A 27,340-nucleotide genomic window follows, 5' to 3' on the forward strand; every position below is an offset into this window, starting at 1 on the left:
GCGAGCCAGGATCGAAATTACACTGAATGAGTTGGGAGTTTCTTGATATATTCCCCACAATCTCAGCGAGTTGTTCAAAGTGGTAGAGGCCATACCAGCGCCGGTCAATCCACGATGGCGTATAAAGATCGCCGCTGGCGTATGCCATATCTACCGCTTGTTGATAAGCTACGTCTCGGTGGACGAACTGGAAAACATCAGAAGTGTACTCCGGTATTGGTCCGCCGTCAAGGATAAGCGTGTAGGAGCCTTCTGGCATCCCTAGGGAAGGGAGTATGGAAGCTTCCGTCAGCCATTCGCCAACGGATTGAGTGATGTCTTCTACTTGAAGCTCGTTCTGAAGATAGCCCACAGAACTACTCCCATGTCCCTTAGCGAGGTAAGGAATCCACATTTCCCGGGAATAGTTTCCCACAGAGAAAACACATTTCCACAAATTAGCGAAGCGACGAATACGAAGGTTCGGGTTTTCTTGGCACAGCGCGATAAAGCCTCGACCGTGGCAAGCCGGAGATGCCACCGTTTCGCGGTCTTCCACCAATGTAACGTTACGAACAGATTGCCGAGTCTGCTGCGGGAGAGAGTTGAGAAAGCGGAGTGCCAGGGCAGCGGCGGAGTAACCATATCTCATATGCGGACGATAGTAGGGCACTTTGTGCTTGAATCGGTTGATTAGCGCCAGCTTCTTCATCTCAATGTCGTTGAGGATTGTCCACGGATCTGGGTGATGTCTGCCCAACGCCAATGCTCGACGCATGTCAAAATCCTCGCCATGAAAAATATCCAAGTAGTAGTCTTCCTCTCCTGAGGCCTTAAAACCAAAGTCGATGTGTCCTATCAACTGAACATAGACGCAGTGGATGAAATCGTTCCAAATTGAGCGAGCTTCACCGAAGCTACCCTCCATCGCGCTCAGCCTGATGTGATCATCATGTGAGCCCGGCGTCCACTCATCGACGAAAGGCGCGAACCGAGGATACGCTGTCGCGATGGTCTGCGCCATTTCGGAAGTGAGCAGCTCCGATAGCATGGTTTGAACCACAAATAGCTTTTCGGACATAACCCAGGAGACGAGACATTCGTGGATCGCTGCACTCTCTCGGTTGGCCTCTGAGAAAGCGGAGGTGAATGTAATCCCGTTGAGCTGGAAAGGAAGGCCTGCTAGCTCAGATCTGAGTTGATGGTTCACGCGAGCCAACGAGAGCGATATAGGTGAGCCGTCGGCTTGCTTGAGACAATCCTTATCGGGGTCGTAGATGTAACCGCCATCCGCACTGACATAGTACTCGTAGATGTTGTCGCGTAGCTCTCGCGGCAGGCGGAGAAGAGCTGGCTGCGATTTGGTGTCTGGAGTAATCGTCGTCGTCGCCGAGCGCCTGGTGCAAATGCGCTTGGCACGTGGCTGCTGCGCCATGGTCGTACTCGATTGGGATATAGGGGATAGCGGGCTACCTAGGTAGTATACGCACTGGAGAAAAGGTCAAGGGCCGTTCATTTGTAGGTTCTTGTTCATAGGACGAGCATCGCGTTCTGACAGCATGATTGCGCTTCCACTACCACGAACAATAGTGATGTTGTACCACCATTACCACACCACCAAATGCCCGAAGCACTCAGCTGAGATTGCTGGGACAATTAGGCCAGGGTCTCGCCCCGGAACGAGTGGCATGAGCTTTCGGCATTCCTGGGAGAGCCGCGCCATGCAAGCGAACTCCATGAGTTGACCTTGGGAGAAACACCGACGATACCGACCACCATCATTGATGCCGGGTCCGTACGGTATGACGTCTTGGCGGACACTAGTCCCAGTTCGGCAACGCCTGTCGCGGGGCTCCCGACAGGTCGGCGCAAGGTTGGCTTGAGGAACCTCCGAATGTGACACAAACCCTTGTACGAGCAGCCCTGCGTACTCATGTTCCATACCGGCTGCGCGATATGGACACGCAAATGCCGACATATGAGTCCCTGCAGACCCCGTCGCCGCGACGAATATGGCCAGTTCGACCAGCCTCCGCGAACTCCGCCTTCGGCCCGCCACGATGAAGCTCTTTTCTCACGCATCGCACCCAACACCAGACGTCCACTGTAACGGCGCGTACCTAGGTATCCTCCTGCATCGTATCCTGGCAGAGCATAGCGTACGCCTCCAGAGTATGGCATTTGGGGGCCTTGTCGAGAAGGAAACGAGCTTCCTTGGAAATTGCAGCTCCAACGGATGAGCTGACAAGGACTTGATTGCACATGGGGGCGGTTGGGCTAACTCAGTAGGTATGACTGTACAAATCAACTCTTCATAGCGAGCTGCTTCGCTGCTGGCTATGCTGTAACCGTACTCGTACCCACGCGTTGTCTTTGTTACCCAGATCGGTCGTACGCCCGCCCACCCACATCGCAAGAACATATTACAAACATACTGTGGCAACCTAATCGAACCCTATGGCTACGGAGCGCACGCCGTCGGTATCGTCGATTCGCCTTACAGTCTCAGTGGTGGATTGCATATCAGAGGCAGGGTCAATGTGCATGGCAGGGGAGGTGGCGGCTGCAAAGATTTTCTGCGGAGAGACAAACTGCTGTTTGCTGTCGGCTCCCAGGGCGGGGGGTTCAAGGCCAGTATGAATGGCTGTACCCAGACTTGCCGTTGACTGCCTCCTCCATATAGCCGCCTTCCTTCACGACCTAGAATGCCGACCCCGTATCGGCAAGCGTCTCACGGCCCTGACGCGCAGCAAAGATATTTAGCGGCGGCCAATATGACCATACCCATACTGCGGAGCCTTCTTGCCATAGGCACTGGAGTTACGGTAGCATTGGTCGGCTTTATGCAAGCAGCAAAACACTTGGCCGGAGTGCTGTAGCTTCATACTTCAGATGGCAGGGCATGCGCTCATAGCAATCGCTGGAGTTTTGCCTCGATTTGTGAAAACCAAACGTTTCAATTGCCATCCCGGTTGTTAAAGATATGTCGCCCTAAGAAGGGCGCCCCGATCTTGCGAGATAGGTTCAGGAATCTAAGATACATTGGCCTTCGAGCCTCAGCATGATATCGCTCAACATCCCATTCAATGACGGCCGTGTACCACCTCGGATATACACTCCATTCCATCGGTACATCCCGGTACCTCAGCTATTTTCGCGCGGATGCACTTTCGACCCGAACACTCGCATTCGGGAGGGCTAGTATGAAGTTAGTATCAATAACCGACTTACCAGAGATGAACTCACAACTTGTCCGTGGGCATCGACATGATGATTGATATTTGCTGACTCATATCATGAGAAAGAGGTTTGTTTTTTCGCGACCCTGCCAAAATTCCCGCCCACGTTTTGACGTTAGTGTCTTGGATGTAGCCAGAAAAGGTCACCTTCGGCACACTCCGGAGACGGTCGTATGCCATCAAGAAGAACAAATCTACGAATTTCTGCTGACATGAAGCTTTTACGGGACCTCCATCTCGAATGTGGCGCCAAGGATCTCTGTTGCCTTCACGACCACCGCGCCGACCGAGAACTGGAACCTGGAAGTCAAATTGCAAATGTTGGAGTTTCAGATTGGTCAAAAGATCCAAGTTCGCTTCCTTCGATGAGTTGTAAGGCGTGAATGCGCTGCCTCTACTACTTCTGAACCCGAGAAGACAAAACAGTCGGCTGTTGCTCATGCTGAGTGATACTCGACTAAGAGTGTTGAAGCCAGTCGTGGTATTCACGGACTGAAGCAGAGGGATTGACGCCGCCAACGATTGGGGATTGCTGAAGCGCTTGAAGGTGGACTCCCACATCATCTTCTGGACATCAGAGCCGAACTGCCGGCTGATTAAAAGCAGAGATCGCATCCAATGTGAGCTTTTCTTTGACAAGCCATCGGTAGAAAGCATATGAGCTCCCAGTCGATGGGGCTTGAGGCATCCGGGGTACCACAAAGTGAGCTCATACGGTACATCTACACCGATGGCCTTGGGCCAGCCCGCGGTTTGGATAGCGAGACTTTCCAGGCCACGAGGCGCCTCTTCTAATGGTTCAATATGAGTGTACCCGTCGGAATCGTCGATGTTTATGAGTTCTGGGATCTCTTCGCCTTCCGAATCGTACTCGACGTCTTCGCTGTCCTGATAAGGCTGATATGATGGGGATCTTTGTAACGCTTCACATGACTTGTTGTTATCACCGCCAGCATAGCAACGAGGGCAATCAAGCTTCACTCGTGGCCAGATAGCTGTTCCGATCAGAACTTCGAGTATCCTTAGCCGCAGTTCGATTGGAAGTCCGGTGTAGTCGAATGCCATCGCGTTTGCCTATCGATGTCAGACCATTGCTACAGTAAGGAGTGGTGAGTAAGTATACTTGGCCATCCATGCGCTCTTTCGAACCGCTACCTGAGTTATGGTCATGCCCGTCCTGATCCCAGATAGTGTATGATATGCGTTTTGGGTAGTCGCGATGGAAGATAGAGAAACACTGTAAACACCGCAAATCTGTTGACATGGCGGTAGGCTCATCAAAAAGTATAGACAAAATCTAATGATTGGAGCTCGCTGTATCTATAAGAAGATGTGACGACGACCTTGGTGAAAGCGCATGTCCAAGATCGGGGAAGGTGGGCAATCTACGGCACCACGAATGCCATCCGAGGGGGCTGTCTATCGAAGGGTTTCGGCAGTGACCCGTGATATTTTTGTGTTCGAGCCGGTGCCAATGACATTGTCCCGGACGGCTCCGCTGCCTTCGCTACCACAGAGTATACAACAAATGATTACATCTCGAACAACGCGAGAGACACCTGAATGGTGACGACTGCGGGGTCTCTCATGGCGGGTTAGATTTGCGGGTGAGATGTTTCCGTAGCGTGTACCACCCGGGTGTTATTAGGGGTGAGAAAGCTAGCTCTATCATTCGACGAAACGCTATCAGGGGAATATCAGCTCATGAATGTCTGATAAGTGGAGATGCCACTTCACATCATGACATGACAGCTCTCACCCACCGGATGTACGTCAACGCAAGGCTTATACCTCATCGACCGTCTGCTTCGAGATTACTATCTAGAGTTACCCGACGGCGTTATGTTCGCCTGCTCTGCAGCAACATTGCGTCGTGTTACATCATCAAAGACAAGTTTGTGCATTTCTTCCTTGGTAGAATGTGCCACTCGTGACTGCTGTTGTGGTGTTCCGATGGTTCTTAGTAACTTCACCCGTGCAGATTGGAAGGAGAGTGCATGTTCCGCCTTTCAAAGTGCAGACCGTCGCATGACATGCAGGCGAGTGACATGTCCAAGGACCGCTACTACACCCTGTCCCGACCTTGCTGTTGGGAGTCCGCGGTAGGGAGCTGTCACAATGGATCTACAACTCAGAATATTTGAGGTGGGGTGCGTCCACTACCCCATAAACCCTTCAATGGTGCAAGTGACGTTTATGTGTTGCAAAGACCGAATTGACCGCAAAAAGAAGGACTCAGATCATATGGAGGTATCAAACAAGCGCATACCATTGCAACGGCGTTGGAATTGACATTACTCATTCGGTGGGCCCCAACAAACAACCAACTTCCGGCAGTGTTCGCGCGGATCCTCGTTGATGTGGCAATGCGATCTCATATAACGATGCAATTGTCACTTACCCGCGCAAAGGGTCGCATATGCATGTTCATACACGTTCAACTTCCTGCCATACCGGGCCGAAAGAGTCGTCCCTTGTGCCCGAGATGCGTACGTGTAAACATCAACGGCGAAAGCCTGCATATCGGTATACCAGTGCCCTCCGACTGGGGTAAGATCTCGGGAGTAAGCTTCCGCGAGTGACCCTGAGTTCGGAAAGGTCGCGGAACGTCCAACAACGGCAAGGGTCAACAACATCACGGCTTTCCCGTTCGCCGGCTGTCGCGACTTCTGATCCCCGCACCAAATCCGTCCATTGAGTTGCCATCGGTGAGATGGACCGCAGAGGAATCAATGAAACAAGCTTACCGCGATATCACAACGATGATGAAAAAGATTGGAGGTCGACGCCTCATTACCAATGTACGAGCTTCGATAAGTTGCTACAAGAACGGATGATATGGCGCTGTTGCACAGGTACATCGAAGATTCACGAAACTCGAATACTTCCTTTGCTTCGACAACCCAGAGAAGGCCTTTTACTCAAAGACACCCCCTCGACCAGGTAGGATGTCTCCAAACAAACGCCTGAAAACCTCCGCAGCTGTAAGCTCCTTGTCATCCAGCACTGAAGGAAGCCAATTCGGTGTGTATATCTCAGCCTAAAGAGATGCATCATTTGTCCTCTAATGTCTTTAGCGACAGGTCAACCGACGGATCAGTCTACGGATCAACCGACGCGCTGGTGTGACTTGCCGGCCGAGTTGAAGTTGATGATCCTGTCCTTCCTAATCCCTGATCGCATTACGCCTCACCTTCGTACTGGTGGTGGCCCTCCTGGAATCTGGAACGCATCGCAGAACATCACCGATCAAACCATGCACTTCGTCCCTTGGCCCAGAAGCATAGGCATAACGGCACCAGATGCGCAAAACCTCGAGAGTTCGCTTCGGGTCTTCACTCCCTACGCAGCTAGACCAAGAGATGCTGAGCTGATCGATGTACAACGCTTACATGGGATCAGTAGGCTAACTCGCCAGCTTGCCCAAGGTCTTCTGTGGCAAGATACAACCAAAGTGTTCCACCACCTTCATGATCTTCAACTAGTCAGCCGAAGGTTGTCATTCGAGACTCCCGCGCTTGCGGCCCTGCGCAAGGTGATTCTCAATTTCACCTTTGCGGATTACTTTCACCTCATCAATATCTCCAGCGATGAGGAAAATCCGTTCAATCCATGCTGGAAGCTTCCGTGCAGGTCGCTCGAGCACCTACTCGGTGCACGTTCCCTCTATCGACTGGAGTTCCACTTCTCAGCAAGTCCTATCACGTCACGAGACAGGAGAGGAGAGGACCCATTCCGTCACTTCCGTGTAGATTTGAACCGATTGTCATGCCAGAAAACCCTGGTGGAGATGATTCTCACGGCATTCTACATGCATTTCTTGATCAAGATGAGGGACTTCCCTCGTGTCATTCTATCGGGTCTAGTCACCGATGAGCAGAAGGCGAGGTGGGAAGCTATTTTGAACGGCAGCGTCAACGAGAAAGATTCATCAGCGATGCAGGAATCTTACAGGGGTTACCAGAACATCTCTGTTGAGGATCTGTGAGTCGATATGATGCTTGACCTCTTCACAGAAGCTGACAATACTCAGCCCTCCTATTTGCAAGTGCGCGACCGCCTGCAATGTTTAGACGTGCGCGAGATGATGACTGGAGAAATACATGTTATGAGAGTCAGGCTGTTCATCGACAGATCACGCAGAGGTCGATCCGGCCGAATCACACAACGAAAGCCTGCGTGCTATGGCGCAAAGACGTATTTCAACCTTGCATTTTACCGACAAAGCTTTGTTCAAAGTTAATTACATTGTATTATGGTGACTTCAGTACACATTGTGGTGCGGTTTCGGGTCACATGCGTAAGAGGAGTGGACGTATGTTTTGATTGCCTCTCGGAGGAGAGAGAGTAGCTTCCTTAGACAATTCTATCGTACTAAGTATCTCACACCTTCGCTTTGCTTGCTTCGTCCCCGCGATTGCGGACTAGACGTCTCCTGTCTCCGCCCAATATCTTTTTGCACTACAATGCAGCCCACCTTAATATTCATGGCTGTTTTAGATAGCAATCCGGCTATGTTTGAATCGCATGTGAATAACTTGTGGGCACACAGCGGGAACGATCTAGTGCTACCGTCCACGACAAAGATTGACCACACATGAGGTGCGACTCCACAAGATCAATGTTATTCGCAGTCGTATCTTTGCGCCTATTCATCGATTATCGAAAGCATGCAGATAGTGTGTCACCTGTCAAAGCGGCTGACACAAACCACTTCACAACATTATTTGCGTTTGCCGACCAAAACTAGAGGCTTTATCAGAAAAGAAGGCCTTAGCGTAAAGTGGAAACTATGACTACGTTCTCAATCAAAAGCTTGGGCGTGTTTTTATGCGCCTTTTCCTCATTGGCCTGCAAAGGGATATGCACAACGTCGCACGATAGGGCTGTGATCACAACCCTGCAGTTCAAGACATCCTGCAAAATGACATCCGAAAATGGGCACATAATGCAAGCACAACATTATTCCATTGTCACACCTCTAAATACATCTAGTTCACCTGTTTAGTCTCAACAAAACCATACGAGACGACAGAACCAGCGTAACCATACTCATCCAATCCGGTCAAGATAATCTAGTCTGATGACTAGAAGAAAGGAACAAAAAAGCAAAACTGAGACAGCGCTCGCTACCGATCAACCTCCTCAGTACCTCTCAATTTCCCGAATGACTTTGTTGTGCTTCAAAATTCCCCAGGCAGGAAGATGAGATGGCGTTTCGAAGCAACGCGGCTTGTGTGACCGCCATTCCTCGAACGTTTGGTGCCGGACCTGGACGTTTGACGGAGCCATGTTAAGAGGAAAGTTGCAAGAAATCAACGCATCATTCCGGCCACTAGAGATGATCTGAAGCGCATCGTGTATAGATTCGGAGCAATATCTCACGTCAATTCGTCGTTGCAGCCACCGCCAACGTGAGTGACGAAAATTGAACGACAAGTCGGTAGCATCCGCCGATTCCGTAGCATCCGCCGAGTCCGTAGCATAGTCTGATTCCATAGCAGACTGATAAGCAGCATCGTGGAGAACGCGGTCGAAAACTATGGTCGGTATTCTCGAGGGTGCGCCGCCATCTATGACCAGCGTGAAAGATCCATGGGGCATGCCAAGCCGAGGTAGGAGCATGGCCTCCGACATCCAGATGCTGATCGCTTTCGTAGCCGCTGACGATTTGGCTTCACATTGCCAGTTCATCTTGGCTTGTGAGTTGATGAACTCGCCACCGGTCTTGAGAATGCATTCGAACAAACCAACCCGACGTTCGATTCTGAGCTTCTCGTACTCACGACAGTACCGAATCAAACCCCGAGCATGGCACTGAGGAAGTGATACAGACTCATGGTTCTCAACCAGAACAATCTTCCTCAGACTCTTCCTTTCGTATTCAGTAAGACCGCGAATGAACTGAATGGCGCAAGCTGCTGCGGAATAAGTGTACTCAACGCGGGAGTTCATGTACGCGGTGTCTGCGCGGGATTCCTGGAATAGAGGAGGTAATTCTGCGGGTATTGAGACGCCCCATGGATCAGGATTCATGGCAGCCAGCTTTCTGAACTCGTCATGGTTCAATGTTGTACACAGAGGGAGGTCCGTGCTGGAGAAGTTGGGACTGTGTATCAGAATGTCCAGCATGTCATGGATGAAGTCTCTTTTGAGAGAGGGTGCTTCGCCGTAGAACTGACTGGGCCAAAGATCTCTACAATGCCCGGGGCATAGGGACTTCCCCTGAAGCCAGTAGCCGAGTACAGGCCTGAACTCAGGATGGTGCTCAGCTCCTATCTGTGCCATTTCGTGCGTCAGGAGAAGGGGGGCTAGACCATCAAGCAGCTGAGATTTCTGCTCAACAATATACCTCATGTATCTGTGGTATGCATCCGCGGACCGTGAATTTCCCTTGATATACTGCGAGGTGAAGATAAGAGTGTTGTGCTCAATGCGAGGGGATGCGAGCTCGTGAGAAATCTCAGGGAAAGCCAACTCGAAAGATCCACCCGGAATTTCCCCTTCGCTATCCTTGAAGATGTGGTTTTCACAGTCGTAGACCAGACCATCCTCGCTGCTCAAGGTGTATGCATAGATCATGTCTCGGATTTCGCGGGGTACCGGAAGAAACGGATATTGCGATGATCGCCTGAGCTTGGAGAGTGCGGCCATGTTTTGCTGAGTAGATATATCGGCTTCGTGAGGGATGTCAGAGTGCACTGCCAATGGACAATGCGATGAGAGTGTGTAGAAGTCTTTGCCTCGTGTTAGTTTGTTCTAGAATGACGAGAAGCATCATGATAACAGGATAAAGACTTGCCTTGATGAAAGAAGCTGTGATAGGAAGTATGAATGGTGTAGAAGGCACAACTTGGAGTGCAGACTTTATATCTCTAAATATCACACATCAGGAACCACTAGATTTCGAGCCTGAACTATGCCGAGAAAGAATCAGGGCAGACACCAGTGGACTGCAGCGGAATTATATCATGACCATACTGACTAGTACGCCATGACGGTGGAACAATTTGTCGGGGAAAGACATTTGCGTGTATGATGGTTCCGGGACAGTTGCGGACATCGTGTGCCGCTCGGAAATCTCCAATGCGGCGTTATCACAGTACCAGTGGACGCATTGCATGACTACTACTGCATGAAATGAGGTTGTCCTTGCGAGCGCAGCGGCGGGTAGATATGGAGCGATGGTTCTAGCTTGGGATGGTTGCAGATTGCCCCGACCTCGGGAACTCGGTAAGATGAACACGTGATTGTCAATGGAACCTTAGTAAGCCGCGTCATCCGCATTCTCATGTACTAGCGCGTTATCCGAACACCCCCGGGGCCCCATGAACCTTTGCAGGGCACGACGCCGTCATGTGCTCGGCTTTACGATATGATGGTACGGGCTGCACCAACACCGCCCTTCGCCGTCGTGCTACATCACGCCTCAATTTCGCTCATTAAAGTAATGTTCCATCACATCGTACATATTACCTTTAGATACTTCATGCCCATCCTGCGCGGGTGGGGTTCCATCGGCTATCGCTAAACAACTCCTAGTTCTCTTTGCCCTGACGCCCACACACAACTCACCTACCATCGCTGGGTTGACGTCGGCCCGGCCCCGATCGTAGACACCTCCGAGGTCTGCGGACCGCCCACCGACGCGATCGCGTGCCAGTCTTCTACCTCCGTAGTGGCTTCCACTCGAATGCCGCCGCTATCTCAGACATATGGCTGCACAAGTGGCTTGGGCCTGCTATGGTTCGTAGGGTTCGCCTCTGTGCGGCCTCAAATCGACGCGACTCGTATATGCATCCACGCGTTAAGGCGTAAAGGAAGGGTGTGAGGATCCCGGGACCCGAACGACCACAATGGAGGTGTCTCGATACAGTACTATGGTTATTAGCTGGGACTGCTGAAATGGGCAAGGGATAAAGGAGTGATCCAGACGGGAAAGGAGGGCAATTGAAAGCAAGCCTTACATGTTTTGCGGACGTTCGATACAGCTTGGCTTTGTCTAGCTGCTCTCTCGTCTCGCGTTTCGCCAGATGAGCTGCGAGATCTGCGAGCATTCACGATAAAGGCTCCTGCTTCTCATCGCTACGCATGTTCGATATGGCATAATGACTGCCGGGTCGGACGCCAGACCTAGTCGAGCTTGTCGAGGAGGTAGACGTACGCCAGAAGGCATAGTGTAGTCAATAGAGAAAAGGTGGTTGGATGCCGTATGAGCATTAAGCACGCTTTGTTGGCTGAGGACCTAGAATAGAGAGACACGAATCACTCATCACTTGTACAATTCACTTCCACAACTTGGGCCACACCCATGCGCAAAGGTAGTCTGAAGCTGGGGCCACCAGCATAGAGGTAACAGCTGCAGACGAACAGCAGATGACCACTGGGCGCGGTCACCACTCGCAATTGCCGTAAATACATGTGGAGCTGTATGGCAGTGTTGCAATTGACAGTCTGAACAGCTGCGATTTATTACTTTGCTTTTCATCATTCGAGAAAGATCGCTCCAAGGACTTCACACTTTGTATGTGGTGGCGTCGTGCTCAGTTTTATTCCGAACAATGTATAAGCTCTACCTCCATCCTCGACTAATCTCGGCAGTCGAACTCAGCAACGACTTCGCATCCACAATCGGGGTTTGGTTGCACGGCTTCCACCCAAGCACATGGACTTTCGCAGGAGCAGATCGGTGGGCTAAGCAAAGATCAGTTCGAGGGAAAGACTGTAGTGACTCCACTTACAACTGAGCAGCGGGGGTAGACTTGATCTCCGCGGCCTTCTCGGCAAAGTCTCGCCGCACTCCATGCTTGAACTCTCTCCATATTGGCTCCCACTCCAATCGTGTGCTGTACTTAACATCTCCTTTAATAGAGACCATCGGCACATTCCTGTTATTTGTATATGTCTCGGTAAATCTCTCGTACAGCAGTGTGAGAAACCACTCAATCCACTTCTTCTGGCACGGGATAACAAAAGGATCAGGCTTGAACTGCGTAACAGGGTGCAGTCGATCGCCGAAGACTCTGAAGGGTAAAGAGGCCTGAAAGTGGAGGTCGAGATCGTCGATACTTTCGATATCCGTTAAGGCCCTCAAGCTGTTAGATTTTTCCGCCGGAAGTGGCGTGAAAGCTAAATCGCCCATAGTCTTATATCCGAGCAGACGGAGGTATCCGCGATCGCTGAATGTGAGCGATATTCGCCGGAGTGCGTTGAATGGGATGGGTTTCAGGTGTGGAATCGTCCTCGTAAGGGTTGCGATATTGCCAAATCTTTTGTTTGTACTTTCCCAGATCGTCTTCTGGGCTTCCGAACTAAAAGCCTTGCTAACGAGCAACATGTTCTTGATCCAATGTGTAGCTTCTCGGGTCGATCCATAAGGACGACTTGATAGCGGATGATAACAGGACACTTTGTCTCTCAATCTTGGCGCATCGAGTGACATACCCCTGGGCCAAGTATCGACGACGGTTTCTGCCTCTTCTGAAGATGCGTGAAGTGGTGTATCTTTCAGATCATGCTGAAGTGCAGGTGCTGCACCATCTGTACAGCGGCCATCATCCTGAGGTATTGCCGAGGCTTCGGAAGCTCTATGGTCAGGCCATAATACTGGTCCTATTGATACTTCGAATACCATGGAACGCAATTCACTCGGGAGGTTCAAGAATTGAAATGACTTGTGGTAACGCTCGAACCACTCATCCAGTAGACCCCGGTCTGCAGTTTCGCCGCCATATTCCTTTGTTAGCCATGATCTGGCAGGTATGCAAATCCACTCAGTCGTTCCAGGAGTTTCAATATCGAGCTCCGGTTCGCCGTTGATTGACTTCCATCGCGTAACTATGGCACGGGTGACCACTCTCCCGTCTGGCTTTTTTCTGGAGATGGTAAAGTTCTGAACGATACGGCTGGCATGCATAATAGGTCGAAGACCTGCGCTTCGCTCAATTCGAAGGCCATATGTATTCGTGAAGAAGTTGAAATTATTCCGACGCTCTTCGTGCAGTATGAGTCTTAGTATAGGCAAGGCATCCGGCATGCTTTCAATTCTTTCCTGCTTCTTGTATCAGCCGGGTTCGATAGACGGACTACCCGCGCAGCAGCTTACTTGTGCAGGCCTCGGCGGTACAAGACCACAAGAAGCACGAGTTTTGTCGATCACTAATTGACTAGCATGATTGGGGCTCTGCCAGTATGGGGCATGGACGGACCACGCGTCGGACATATCTTGAGGGTACGATAATGAGCACTATTCTAGGTATCAAGAACAGATGTTAATGCACACCGGATCTCATCGGTGGAGGAGTGGCGGTGTGGTGGCGTCCTTTCTATCGGGACCTCGGGAGTGGCGGGTCACCCGCGCGCTTTGGCCACTCCCCGCACCTGCAGTCTCCATGCTGCGACCCAGCTTCAAATCGTAGCAAAACCTCGTTCACTCGACCCATCCAATCGTGAGCAGGCCGCGAGGGCCCTGCACCCATTTTTAAACCAACGTAGCATATACCGTCACATGCAACAACAGCTCGATGGAAGGAGAACAAAGTAATGGGGTGATCCACGCTCACCAAAAACTCGTTCTAGGTGCTTTCTCATCTTGATGTGACGAGACGAATAGAGTGCGCCTTTGACTCAGTCTGCGGTCTGGTCCTGGTTCGTACTGGTCATTGAGATTTGATGTGACGAGACGGCTTTGATACCACTGTAGTTGTTGCGAGCTCCATATTACGATGCTGTCCCGGTTTCCAGAGGCTTGGGGAAGCTAAAGCGCCCTGTACCACGAATCGCTTTGCAACCTTGGAAGCTATCGCACCAAAGAGTCGCCCAATTTTTCCTCCTCAACTGCGACTCCCCCATCGCCACCCATGCGCCTCACAAAAGCTTTGGCTTGAACGGCGCCAAACCCCAGAATTCTACTCAGCTTTGACCGATCTGCACATGCGACGGCAAGCCTGCGACCAAGCTTCAGAGTCAGCTCACACAAGACTGTAAGTGTGCTCAAAATCTCTGGCGGCCTCGGGCTGAGCATGTAGCTGACCTTCCAGATAGTTGCCCATACGGAGGTTCCCTTAATACAACCACAGACTTCATTTACAAGATCATGCCGACCCTTCTCCAAATGCCTCGCGAGTTACGCGATCTTGTCTACGGTCACTACTTCAGCGCCGACGGCGGATACGTACACGCTTTCGCATTGAACAAACCCCGGCAGGCAGACGGCCACACCGTTCAGCTTTCCATGGTACTTGTGTGCCGCCAGATTGCCAACGAAACACGCGCACTTGGGCTGTGTATCAACACACTTCGTTTCTCGACATTTCATTCAGACGCCACTCAGGCGCAGGCCGGTCTGCTTCACGCCACTTATCAAAGCATCAATAAACGCAAATTATGGCTACTCAATGTATCGACCCCGAACCTTCTCAGTTCGGAGACTGCATGTGCAGTAAAGATCAAGTATCCGCAATTCGCACCGATGATTGATCTTTGGCGCTCTCAAGGCGAACTTGGTATACTCGATAGGAGCGATGTAGGTTGTGGCGAAGCGCCATCGATGTGGCGTGATTTCGTGGCGTTCACCTTGATCCTCGTTTCCCAACATCCAGGCCGCGCTGCGAAAGCCAAAGCAGGGTCTCAATTTCTGAGACCGTATGAGATTGATGATCCTATGGACTTGGACAACGTCTGGCTGGAGCCTTACGAAATTGATGATGTTATGGAATTGAACAACGCCTGCTTTGAGCCTTGGCGTATCATGAACGCTGCAGAAATTGAGCGACTGCAAAAGAAGGTCACGTTTGTGTGCAACGGCCTACATTATACTTGGCCCAATGCAAAGTACAGTTACTCGGCAGCAACAGTCGGCCTTCGGTTCCTCGACTCAGTTTCCAAAGCTACTCGCGAAGCTAGTAGGAAACTCGTGCTGCTAGAAGACCCTCAGTCCATCGCTGACCCCGCAAGCCACGGAAGAGGGTACACTGCTCTCTGTCAGTCTCATCCGCAAATACGAGTTGAGCGCGTGGTCAATCTCTGGGAAACAGTGTTTCCTGCCGCAGAATCCCGCATCCATGACTTCTTGTACGGCCGTGACGACTTTCTTACGGAAGGATTATTGGACGACGAACAATGCCCTGCTGATGAAAAATCTAAAGCAGTGGGTGCGTGGACAACAGAAGCCATGGTTCTGTCTGAACTAGGCATGCCCGAAGATTCCTTCACGTTGGTACTCGATGGCGATCCTACTCCAGAACACACACCCCAAGTTTTCAGAACGCTTCAGCGCGATGCAACCTGGCAAAACGCCTTAGATGCCTGCTATATGCGTGGTGTACTAGCAAGACCGTCCTGGTTGTATTGGCGAATGAACCCAGGGTACATGTATGAAGAATTTCCTGAACTGGTTCGCACGCTGTCGCCCATCAGCTCGCCGGTTCGTACGAACTTCCCTCTCAATTCTGCTGGATTCTACACTGTCGAACGACTGCTCAAGGAGAATCAAGGGTCGTCTCTCCGCGACTGGGAGGAAGGCTGGGCAACACATGAGCCGGAGGAGTTCCAGACCGAGGCGCCGCTGCTTCCATGGCACCTTCTGCATTGGGGTAACGTCATCTTGTAAGCTTGGATGCGGTGTAGTTCGTGATTGTCAAGATATTGTATCTTATAATTGGCTATTGTGGTGTAACAATTGGTCACATGGTTAGAGGGCTAGAATATATCCTCCGATCGCCTCTTAGTGGAGAGGGCAGCTTCGTAAGATAACGACATCGCCGATTTTCTATCTCTCTCGAACTCGCTTTCCTATCCCGCTGACTGCGGGTAAAATCCCTGCTATATCTACCTAATAACTTGCTTTACTATACTATGAATAGAAGTGCATGCAGTGCTATTTCCAATGATTCAATGGTCCCATATAACGCTATGTACTTTCTTCGGATGTGATTTCGACTCTTCAATAGACGTGATATACCGTTACCACTGTCGTGAAACTGACAAAAATCGCACGCAACTGCTTTGGCCGCTGAGTGAAAAGTGGCGGAGAACCGGCAGAAGGCCAGGGCAAGCTACGCCATTGCCTCTGGACTGTGACTGGCGCACGCTACGACTCGCTATCAAATTAAACACGTTCGAACTGAGCAGATGACCGACAGACAAGATCATCATAACATGAAGCTGGTCTCGTTCTAAGAAGCTGCTGATTTATACGTGTCTGCCAGGCCTTAGTTCCTCGGAGCCCTTGCCCGGTCAGATTTTGACCAAAGGCATGTCTCAAGGTAGAAGCCGCCATACTTCAGCGGATGACTTCGGCTGGTCGAAGCAAAGAGTACGTAATGTGCAGTTGAGATTTATCCTGAGCTTTCCTATTACTATGCTAGTAGCTAGCATGCATGAATTATACGTCTTAGCCTTGTCGACCATCGTGAAGCATCAGTATATGCGCTAATATCTAGGTAGTTAGGAATGAGAAGGGTAAAGTCTATCGACGCGTTGGCGAACCTTGCCGTAACGCGTTGTGGTGTCAGACTGCACCATCCACCGAAACGGATCATGAGTGTTCCATTCACGTTGCCACTTTGCTATATCCCAGTCTTCATGTGCTGCGAGCATATCCTCAACATTCCATTGCGGCCCCATAGGGAGGTTGCAACGTATCAGACTGTCAGGCTTGTTCTGCACCATCATCTCGACGACCAAGGCTAAATCGTCATAAATATACCCCTTGCACCTTCTCCGGCCGATCCACGATGGAGTAGACAAATATCCACGCTTGTAAGCTTCATCGAGCGCGCGCTGCCAAGCGAGGTCACGATAAAGGATATCGAAAACTTTGCTAGGTTGCTGCACCCGAAGCGAGATCGGGAGGTTCTCTTCCAATATAAATTGGAATGATCCCTTGGGCATGCCAAGCGCCGGTAAAGCCAAAGCTTCAACTGTCCAGAGCCCGATCTCCGAGGTAACGTCCACAGAGGAAATCCCCCCACCTAGTATGCAATCCCAAAGGTCCACGCGACGCTCGATGCGAAGGTTTTTGTTTTTGCGGCAGTATGGAATTAGCCCTCTGGCATGGCACTCTGGAAAAGCAGCAGCTCGGCTGTCTTCCACCAGCGTGACGTTGCGAAGGCAATTTTGTGATGCCTCGGGCAAAGAGCGAACGAAATTGATGGCGGCAGAGGCGGCTGAGTAGGAGTTATATCCTTTGGGCGCTGTCGGTGATCCTTCCCGGTGCGTAAACTCCATGTCCGGAATCGCCTGACCTCCAATGATAGACCACGGTTCGTATTCCTCCCACGCATGTTGAAAGGTGTGACTCTGACATCCCCAACGATATCGAGACTTCCGATTTGCTTGTCTGATTGTGTCGTAGTCCCATACACGTGTCAATGCTCGCATCATGCCGTGGATTAGATCGCGTTCAACCGAGCGTGCTTCGCCATATGCTGAATTCGGCCAAGCATGCGCACATACAGCAGTCCGAAGTTCCGGCTTGAACCAATTGTCGTAGAAGCCCTTCGGTATCTTGCCCGTACACAGATGCAGTTCTGTTTTGACGGTTTCAGCACAAGCAGGATGAGATGCGTATGAGTGGACTACATCGCTTCTGTGACGATCCAACTCGAGCATCATGTCGTTGAATAGTGCCGCGCTCCGACGAATGTCCTCATCCTCGACCGTCGTGAAAGTAACCCTGTTGATTCTGAGCGAGTTGTCTCGTGTCTCGTAGTAGGCTGAACGGCAGGTATAGGCGAAGGCATGATCTGGAATCTGCCCGCTCTCGGTGCGCAACGTGTTGCTTGCAAAGTGGTAGAAAAGGCCTTTGTCCACGGCCGTGTAATATCCGTAGATCACATTTCTAATCTCGGCTGGGAGCCTAAAGAATGGAGATTGCAACTGCGCATTAGTTGTCTGCGCGATGACTTTCTTAACCTCTTCTCGAGCAGGCCTGGGGAACAGAACGCGTGCTAGTCTGTTGACGTCGTCGGTGCGCATACGTCGAGGTCCTACGCTGGGAGTGTCTGACCACTGCATGTTGATGGATGTCGAACGGTGAAGGTGGATGCACAGGCGAAACGGCTAAGCTGCCAACTGGAGTGTTAGTATATTAGGTCTTCTTTGGAAATAAGTAGTGAAGTTCCATAGGGTGTCAAGTTCAAGAATCGGCCTCAGGTGGTCCCAGGGCTCATCAGGGCCCTGTCCCTATAACTAAGGTATTGCGCTAACACGCGAGGCACTCTGGCGAACAACATTACAACTATCGCAATTGTACCATTTGATAAAATATGGGCAGGTGCAACGGAAGCAACAAGAGAGGATCGCGGATACAAGAGCACGCCGCATCTCCCGAACGACGCGTGGCGATCTTTAGCGCGTAGGTCAGGTGTTAGCGTGATGTTGCGGGCGCGCTTCGGCGTTCGTCAGCGTTCCCGAATGTTCTACGTCATCCTCCTCATGTACCTACGAATCTCGCACCATGCCTCCAGACATGCACCGAGCGCGACAACACCCTCAAAGCTGATCACAAAATCTCTTCAAAGATGGACGTTCAATTATACGTGTATGACCTTTCTCAGGTAAGTGGCGGGAACAGATGTACTTGCGCGCGCTTTCGCGACGCCCTTGAAAGTCTCCTCGGACTGACGGTATCCAGGGTCTTGCGCGAAGCATGTCGCGGCAATTCTTGGGCATTCAGGTAGGCCATATATCTTCCGACACTCGATACATCCGCTGACACATCCTTCCGAACAGATTGATGCCGTATATCACACCTCTATCGTACTCGGTGGCATAGAATACTACTACGGATCAGGCGTGCAGACATGCCGGGCGGGCACCACTCACCATGGCCGGCCGATGGAGGTCATCAAGCTGGGGCAAACTGCGCTTCCTATGGAGGTTATACTAGAGTACCTCGAGTCTCTGAAGGAAATATACACGGCCGAGGTACGGCTCCGTTCAGCACTTTTGCGCAGGCTCTGCTGACAGTCCATCCAGTCATACGATCTATTCGCGCACAACTGTAACAACTTCTCCAACGACTTCGCCATGTTCCTTGTCGGCAAAGGAATACCAGACCACATCACTTCCCTCCCGCAGACCGTCCTGAACACGCCGTTCGGACAAATGCTCAAACCGCAAATCGACGCCGCTATGCGACCCATCGTCCAAGCGCCCACACCGCAGCCGGTACAACCGCAAGCCCATACGAAAGCGTCGACTGCAAGTACATCCAACGGGGCCTCTTCTGGGGGTAGTGCTTTGGAAATGAACACGGGCAGGGTCAACAACATAACAACGCTGAAGGACGTGGACCGCCTTCTCGACCTCGCGAATGACCGTTGCGCCATCATCTTCTTCACGAGCTCCACATGCGCGCCATGCAAGTTGGTGTACCAACCGTACGACGACCTCGCTGCCGAGACTGGCACCAAATGTGTCTTCATCAAAATCGACTTCAGTCACGCCGATCGCTCCATCAACACTCGCTACCCGAACGTTCGCGCGACCCCAACATTCATAACATACCTCAAGGGCGAGAAGCGAGACGAGTGGAGTGGAGCTGATCCGAGGCAGCTACGGAATAACGTGGAGATGCTGGTCAACGCTGCGTTCCCGGCGCACCCACATCTCGAGAAGAGCACACCCATGCTGTTGCGGCAAAGGCAAAGGCCTGTCAAGTTCACCAAGGTGCCGCCACTGGAAAAGCTGGTCGTGAAGATGGGAGATGCAGGAAAGGAGCCAGCTGTGTCGTCAGTTGTATCTTTCATACAGACCCGCGAACAATCTGGGGCCATAGAAGCACCCCTAGGGGATCTGCCGCAGTTCGCCAGCTTCCTGAGAAACAGTACCTCAGTACTCCCGCCAGAGCTTCTCTTCACGGCCCTAGATCTGCTCAGGGTGGCCTTGACCGACGTTCGCGTGGCTGGCTTCTTTGCGGAGGAGCACAAGGGAGCAACTGGCACACCTGCCACTATACACCATCTGCTGGACCACGTTGACAAGCTGGGCGATTCCGCGCCTTACCCTCTTAGACTTACGACACTGCATCTCGCATGCAATCTCTTCTCATCGCCACTCTTCATACCACACCTCCTCTCTCCCCCGCTTTCGTCCACACTGATCTCCATCCTGACAACCGCCCTCCTCGACGAGAAACATCCCGCGCTCAAAGCCTCGGCTCTCAGCCTAGCAATGAACATGACATCTTCGAACCATCAAGTGCGCATGAAGAAGCACAGCGCAAACCAGTCTACGCCTTCGTCTTCGGAGACCGAACTCCCAGAAGCAGAGCAAGGCGAGCTTCTGGCTTCGCTGCTGGAAAACATCGGCACCGAAGAGCAATGGAGCGAGAACCAGAAGATGGGTATCATATCTATTGGTTGGTTAGTGTATGCCGCTGATATGCAGGGTGAGCTCAGGGACACCTGGAAGGTAATGGATGCTGCAGGTACGATCGGCAAGGTTGAAGCGAAAGATGCCGAGGATCGACTGATGGTTAGGGAAGTGAAGAGCCTGTTAGAGTTGTAGCTACCAACATGGAGTCTAGCCGGATACCTTCATCGCAGAATGTTTCCCCATCCCGATATGACGGTCGCTAATAGCGTCGCATGTAATGATCTGCTTTGACCCAGTTTACAGACCGGCCCCGCTGATTCCGGGAAGTGTTACATTTGATACCACCATCACTGCAGACGCTACCTTTGATCACCCGTAGTTGAGAGCTGTGAACTGGAGCGCGTTTGGGTAACCGAACACATTGTCATTGCCAACGTCACGTGTTTGTGACATACCTATAACGGGCTGAGCCGTCCGAGGCATGAAAGCAACACAGTATTCCAGGTATATTTCCAATTTGGTACTCGTCTCAACTTGTTGACTGTAGAGAAGTTCTCATCTAGATTTTCGCAAGGAACAGGGTAGACACAGCCGCACCAGTCTTGCGTGCAGAATCGTGACATACACCTCACAAAACCTTCGGCCCCGAGGCGTACCCCTGATCCATTTTCTTCCAATTCGCTCTCTCCTCATTACCCGTCTCACTTCACAGCCCTTCTCTTTCATATATAAGTACGTTCTTTTCACACTCATCCTTGATCTTACTCCCTCTTTGCCAACATCTTGTCGAAGTCATGAGTCACTCACCCTTGGTCCGCACTTTACATGACCGTCATGGCGAAGCCTTGCTTGAGCTCGAATTATCATCACGCAGGTACTATGACGAAATGGACGACAAAACCCTCTCCGCTCTCATCCGGAAATATGATATTGTTATGGAACATATCGTGCCGATGTGTCCAAAAATTTGGCAATGGAAGGTACGCACATTGTCTGGGTTCTAGATCACATCATTGACATCTTCAGGACCCTATTCTTGACAGCTTCTTGGATATTATATTCCAGGAGATGACGCATAACCCTACTTGCGAAGCGAATATGAGGGGCGCCATCATAGTGCCGAGTGGAGAGCTTGACGATGACGAGAACAGTATCTTTCAGCTCTATAGAGTCCACTTCCCGTATTGTGATGCCAGACATGCGTTATGGATTCGACGAGGGCCCATACACGACAGTTCGGAGCTAGAACTTAGCGAACATATCTCCGACACCAGATTGAACGAAACAAAGACGCATTTCAATCCCGAATACTGGACTTCCGCTAGAGTCTGGTTGAGACACCACTACGGCGGACAAGGAGCCAGGCAAAAGGCGTTAGAGAAATACCAGAATCAAACAGGCATACCTTTCCGGCTCATGGATCTGCCGATAGAGATCCGACTGATGATATACGAGTTCTTGGTCGGAGAGCAGATTTGGCCGCACTCTGACCCGGAACTTCATGCCCATGTCGAACAAAGCCACGAAGCCGCTGTGGCTAAATTCAGTGCGAAATCATGGACTGATGGGATAAACACTGGGGTGTATCCGATCTCATTCGCCAAAGTTCAGAGGAAGAAGCGTCACTTCAAGCGTGCGGATCGTTCGGTCGAAAACGAGACATCACCAGAAGATTCGCATGTCGGCCTTGGTCCTACTCGAGATGTACAAGCAGCGGCGATGAATCTCATGCGTGCCAATCGGGAAGTCCGCCGAGAAGTCGCAAAAGCTGTATGGGGTAAGTCTATCAAGCGCTTCAACCGGCTGCGTGTTCTGAATGACACCGTCTACTATCTTCGCAGATACTGCACGAGACAAGAGTTGCCAGGCCATTCGTTCCCGCCTCGCGACCCTCTGGTACTACAGCGTGTATCGCTAAGTCTCTCCAACGAGGAGTATTTGCATTTCGTCGGCTATGAATTTGACGATCGTCGTATCGTACGTCGCGATGCTGAGGGCGGCTTGAAGATGTTGGCAGGTATACATACCTTGCAACACTTGAACCTCCAGTTCCAGATCTTCGAGCCGTCTCTTCAGCCGCTGCCTGGTGAGGGGGATTATTGGGAGTATCGGACGGATTGTTGGACACCTCTCGACGGTCTGACGTGCCAAAAGGAGCTTGTCAATATCATCTTGACACTGGGCTACGACCTGCTGAAAAGGATCGAGAAGGTTACCATTTCTGGGCACGTGAAGCGATCAGCCCATGAGAAATGGGATCCTTTGTTGCGCGGCGAAGCCTACATCAAGGCATCTGGTAAGAAGGGCGACATGGCAGCGGATGTTGCAGAAATTCTAGCTACACCCGATTCGACATAGTAAGTGGCCACCGCCCGGGCGGGTACTTCCTTTGTGCTAACAACATTGTTAGTCCGCCAAAGTGTGAGTGTGAGAGTCCATGTGAATGGTGGCGGTTTAGGGACGAGGATGGTGAATTTCACAAGATTGTGCATCATGAGTTCTCATATGAAGATTGAGGGTGGCGCATTGCAGCGCGGGAGACAAATGTAATATTTTCCTGCGAACATAGCCGTTTTGGGTTCGATAACATACTCGTGGAGGAACGCGGATGTAGCCAGTGCGAGGTGTTGGGGAACACGGCCGCATTGAGTTTAGCCTCCACACTTGCCAAGGTGCCGTTGTGATTGCCTCTTCCAGGGGCTCTAGGCCGCCACCAGGGATAGCAAGAATTCTTTGTGTCTCGTTCTTCGATATACTATCAAGATGGAAGTATGCATTGTCTTGGTGGTTGCTCAATTACCGAAATTTAGTCAATGCTCAGGTGCCAAATGCCACACAACTTCTAGTCATCTCAATGCCGCACTCCGCGGTCCGCGATTGGACGGGTGCCTCGGGATCGACGTTTAACACACCGCACGGATGTGTTGATTCAATCGCAAACGTTGCCTCTTTGCGACATTACATTTCTTGGTGACCCTTGAGAAGGTGGTCTATAACTACATATCATGGTTTAGGTGCTCGAACCCATTCCTGGCCATCATTTGCCGTTCTGTCTTGTCTTCTTTTTCGCCTTCTTTTTGCTGACCTTATCTTGGCCGACCCTGCCATCGCCGACTGGCTCTCGCTTGGCCTTCCATCCGCGCAGAGCTGCAAGCTGGGCCTCGAGCTCCTCTGGTGTCAGAGGTACAAGGTCCTCGCCCTTGCCATCTCGCCTTCTGACTACCTTCTTACCAAGGACGAAATCCACATCACCAGGCCTGTTCTGTGGCAGACTACGGTCACCTATGGGCCATCGACCGTGCTTTTCCCAGTATGCGCGCCTGCGTTCCAGTCAACACAGTTTGAGGTCGATGGGCATGCACGAGGAGCTCCTCGAACATCACGCTATTGCGCAGCATGAATATACACCTACCTTGCACCTGCCTCAGCCAATTTATCGGCTGCCTCATTGCCGGGATCACCAGCGTGTCCTTTGACCCAAAAGAACTCCGTCATCGCATCCCTCCTTGATCTTCTTTTCTTTAAATCCATGATGCGCTCAATCAGATCCATGTTCAAGTGCTCTATACCCTTTGGCTTTAGCCAACTCCTGTATTCCCATGTGTCATACCACTTTTCGACAATATTCTTACAGTACTTGGAATCGGTACGAATCAGTACGTTCATAGTTAGAGGAGCGGCCGTGAGCGCGTCGAGGATGGCGGACAGTTCGGCGCGTTGATTGGTCTGGGGCCCCAGGCCAAGCGGGCGGCCAATGTTCCTGCGTCGGGGTAGATGAGCGAACAGAACTCCAGGGTGCGCAGTCGCTTTTCGTAATGTTGAAGGAGATCAAGGGAGTGAAAAAAGGGTCTAGGTGAGTTTCTTGTTGCTCACCTTGGATCTGATACTCCAAAGAACACGCCGACGCCAGCTGCAGCTTCGGCCTTTCCGTTACCAATCGAACTTCCATCAGTACTGATTTTGAGAAGATCGTCATGATCGAGGGGCTCCCGAGCTGTAGCTGCCATTGTCATTGAGGAGATTGTAAAGTATTCGTTATCGAAAAAAGCGAAGCTATGGCAACTCGATCTCCTACATGGATGCGATGAGATGTCAAAAATCACTCTTCGGTAATTGCAGACTACTCAATGCGTGTGCTTCGGAAAACACCACCGCTTCCCCAATGCAGAGCCGTACTTCCTTGCCCTTGCAACGCGCATAAGTACAGTCGCGATGACCATGGTACTGCGATGCCGCATCGCACAGGATTAACATTTGCGCACATGTCATAACTCGCGTGCTAGAGTCCGATCGGAACCTTTGGGTTATACGTCAATGTAAGACCCTTGAATTAGTCAATTGATTGCCTCCATCCCGATCTCAAAGGCTACACCTGACCTCCTGAGGTCGAGTTCCGTCTGCATTCGGAACCTACGATGACCGGCTACTACCACGGTGCAACTATGACACTTCGTTACAAAAAGCTTTCGTGATATCATTCCGGGCAAGGGCATGAACCTGCCCAAGTGGTTCGACGGGTAGGGTACAGCTTCGCATTTCCCTCTAGCGCAGCCCCACATTGATCTTACCCCGCCGGAAGACTGGATACGTCCACACTGTTGGTGGGTGGGTGGTGCGCTTATCCTCCTGCATTTCAGACTGTCAAACATGGACGACGATGTTGAAGGTATGTACTGAGACCTAGGCGACGTCACGAAGAGCTCGAATACCAGATTCTTTTCATATCTCGGGATCGGTGCCCAGGTGTACTGCTCATTTCGGCTCGCCAGTGGGATACCGATGTGTTCTGAGGTCCACTCCATGAACAAACCAACTACTTCATTCCGAAATAAAGCTGGGTACTTGGATCATGGGACGTATTTAATGAAGCGGGCCCCCGACTACATCGCACCATTGTTGTGGCATTTCGGATAGCACCTAAGCATCGCCTTCATCCAGATCTTTTTATCTTCGACAGCGCAAACTCGAGTAAGGGACGATGAATACATCCGTTGGAAGATTCCAGATGTTGAAGGAGTATCCCCAGGAACTCAAGATGCCCAGTGTGTTTGACCTTGACATCACCGGAGCATACGATTCGAGACCAGAACCCAAAAAAACTACCAAATCCGTAGGTCCACCTCCAGAGTCCTTGAATATAGTAGAATAAAGTAGCTAACATGGTTAGATGTCCGTCCGCAGTCTTTCGAAAGCGTTCTACACACTCGGTGGAATGATTCACGAAGAGAGATCCCAATGCTTTACCTTCTTTGGTAACACGGACCAGATTCGAATCATGCCCGGATCACCCAAAAGACATGCCGTGGAATTCTTCACGCTCGTGGTACCGGACAGCGACAAGGACCACACATCCTTCCATATCAGCGTTCGATGGAAGCTGATCAACGGCAAGAAAGAGCTCTTTATCCACCGCTACGGTGCTATATGGTGTTCATGGCTACCAGCTAGGCAGTGGTTGAGACAATACTACGGCACGACTGTACGCAAGACGGCACTCTGGTTGGACTACGTCAATTTCTCCGGCCAGAAATTTCCCTTCATGCGCCTACCGGCAGAGCTTCGCCAAATGGTATTCGAAGCTGTGGTAGGGCCAGTCTTGTGGCCCCGCAAGCGTGATCCGCAGGCGTCTGAGTACAGGCCGATAAGGCTGTTAAGGTCGTCTGAAGGCGAGCCGCACGCAGGGAGCATGTCCGCTCCTATAACCTGCCAGGAACGTCCGCAGAATCTTTTGGATCCCCGTCTCGTTTGGCCTTCGGGATTGCATGTCAGAAACCGCGGAACGTCCATGGAATATGCAAGCGCATTCTGCCGTTCCGCCCGATGTTCGCAACACCTGAAATACAACCCAAAGGGCAGCTTGAAACCTTTGTTGTTGGTCAGTAAGGCATTCGGTATCGAGCTTCAGCAGACTACGTGGCAATCTACCACGAAGCACTACTACTACGGACGTGACATTATCCAGACCATCCCAAGGATTCAGATCCTCCCATTCAACAGCCTTCGCCGTATATCTCTAAAGATGTCCAACTTAGAGTACTTCCGGCTGTTGGGATACGGAAGCACCAAGACCATCGGTTTCGCCCCGATAACCACACCCCGACTGGGTCCACTAGCGCTGGAGATGCTCATGGGCTTGGACAAACTCCAGTTCCTGGAGTTTGGTTTTATCACCGGTCGCTCTGATCACGGTCACAGAGAGTGGGCTGACCCGTGGTCTACGTACCCTCTGTACGAGGTTTCTTGCCAAGCTGAATTCGTTGACTGGTTCTTCACGTTGCTGTATGCGAAGTACACGGCGGCAAAATCGGACACTCGTCTTATCCCGCATGTCACATTCACCGGCCATGTCAAGCACATTACCCGTGCTCATTGGGAGCCCATTTGGAGGAGTCTGAAGTGGGGGGTTCGTCACGACTTCTCGTCCAAGATCGAAACGATCATTTCGACTCCCGTCGAGCAACTGTGAGTAATATTGCTCTGTGACCTGTGATTTCTCTAACTTAAAACGTAGACCACCGCGCTGTCATTGTTCCCACCGATGCGACTTCTGGAACAGTTCTGACGAAGGACTCCGTGCGTTCAGATGCGGAGATTAGCGCAAATGGGGCTCGCGGTGAAATTATGATCAGGCGCAAAGGGAGACAGTAAAATCCTGCAAGTAGAATGACGGTGATTTCATGAATTATAAATCTCAACTACTGGACAATCGTGCCGCATAACCCACCATACCTGTGTGCCCATGACTATCAGAGTTCAACCGCCAGATATAACATGAAGATATCTAGTCAAAAACGCGTTGA

The 27,340-nt window shown here is 51.2% G+C and overlaps 7 protein-coding genes across 7 annotated transcripts; 5 read left to right on the forward strand and 2 right to left on the reverse strand.

Moving 5' to 3' along the window:
* Positions 1-321: 321 nt before the first annotated feature.
* Positions 322-1,414, reverse strand: J4E92_002077 (uncharacterized protein; the record flags this gene model as incomplete). The annotated part of the gene is made up of 2 exons (XM_051493483.1): positions 322-356; positions 640-1,414. 2 exons carry the CDS (start codon positions 1,412-1,414, stop codon positions 322-324), a joined length of 810 nt encoding a protein of 269 aa, XP_051356714.1.
* Positions 1,415-6,610: 5,196 nt separating this feature from the next.
* Positions 6,611-7,206, forward strand: J4E92_002078 (uncharacterized protein; the record flags this gene model as incomplete). Its single annotated transcript, XM_051493484.1, is given in 2 exon segments — positions 6,611-6,619; positions 6,637-7,206. 2 exon segments carry the CDS (start codon positions 6,611-6,613, stop codon positions 7,204-7,206), a joined length of 579 nt encoding a protein of 192 aa, XP_051356715.1.
* A 7,560-nt stretch (positions 7,207-14,766) lies between these two features.
* On the forward strand, positions 14,767-15,828 carry J4E92_002079 (uncharacterized protein; the record flags this gene model as incomplete). Its single annotated transcript, XM_051493485.1, has 2 exons — positions 14,767-14,773; positions 14,819-15,828. 2 exons carry the CDS (start codon positions 14,767-14,769, stop codon positions 15,826-15,828), a joined length of 1,017 nt encoding a protein of 338 aa, XP_051356716.1.
* Positions 15,829-18,742: 2,914 nt separating this feature from the next.
* On the forward strand, positions 18,743-20,732 carry J4E92_002080 (uncharacterized protein; the record flags this gene model as incomplete). The annotated part of the gene is made up of 4 exons (XM_051493486.1): positions 18,743-18,778; positions 18,856-18,897; positions 18,954-19,148; positions 19,200-20,732. The coding sequence occupies 4 exons, from the start codon at positions 18,743-18,745 to the stop codon at positions 20,730-20,732; spliced, it is 1,806 nt and encodes a 601-aa protein (XP_051356717.1).
* Positions 20,733-21,638: 906 nt separating this feature from the next.
* Positions 21,639-22,898, forward strand: J4E92_002081 (uncharacterized protein; the record flags this gene model as incomplete). Its single annotated transcript, XM_051493487.1, has 1 exon — positions 21,639-22,898. The coding sequence occupies one exon, from the start codon at positions 21,639-21,641 to the stop codon at positions 22,896-22,898; it is 1,260 nt and encodes a 419-aa protein (XP_051356718.1).
* A 679-nt stretch (positions 22,899-23,577) lies between these two features.
* On the reverse strand, positions 23,578-24,206 carry J4E92_002082 (uncharacterized protein; the record flags this gene model as incomplete). The annotated part of the gene is made up of 2 exons (XM_051493488.1): positions 23,578-23,860; positions 23,953-24,206. The coding sequence occupies 2 exons, from the start codon at positions 24,204-24,206 to the stop codon at positions 23,578-23,580; spliced, it is 537 nt and encodes a 178-aa protein (XP_051356719.1).
* A 1,501-nt stretch (positions 24,207-25,707) lies between these two features.
* Positions 25,708-27,006, forward strand: J4E92_002083 (uncharacterized protein; the record flags this gene model as incomplete). The annotated part of the gene is made up of 1 exon (XM_051493489.1): positions 25,708-27,006. One exon carries the CDS (start codon positions 25,708-25,710, stop codon positions 27,004-27,006), a length of 1,299 nt encoding a protein of 432 aa, XP_051356720.1.
* Positions 27,007-27,340: the final 334 nt, after the last annotated feature.

This window comes from Alternaria infectoria (assembly GCF_024043175.1).
Source record: "Alternaria infectoria strain BMP 0036 chromosome Unknown scaffold_2, whole genome shotgun sequence".
NCBI classification, from domain to species: Eukaryota; Fungi; Ascomycota; class Dothideomycetes; order Pleosporales; family Pleosporaceae; genus Alternaria; species Alternaria infectoria.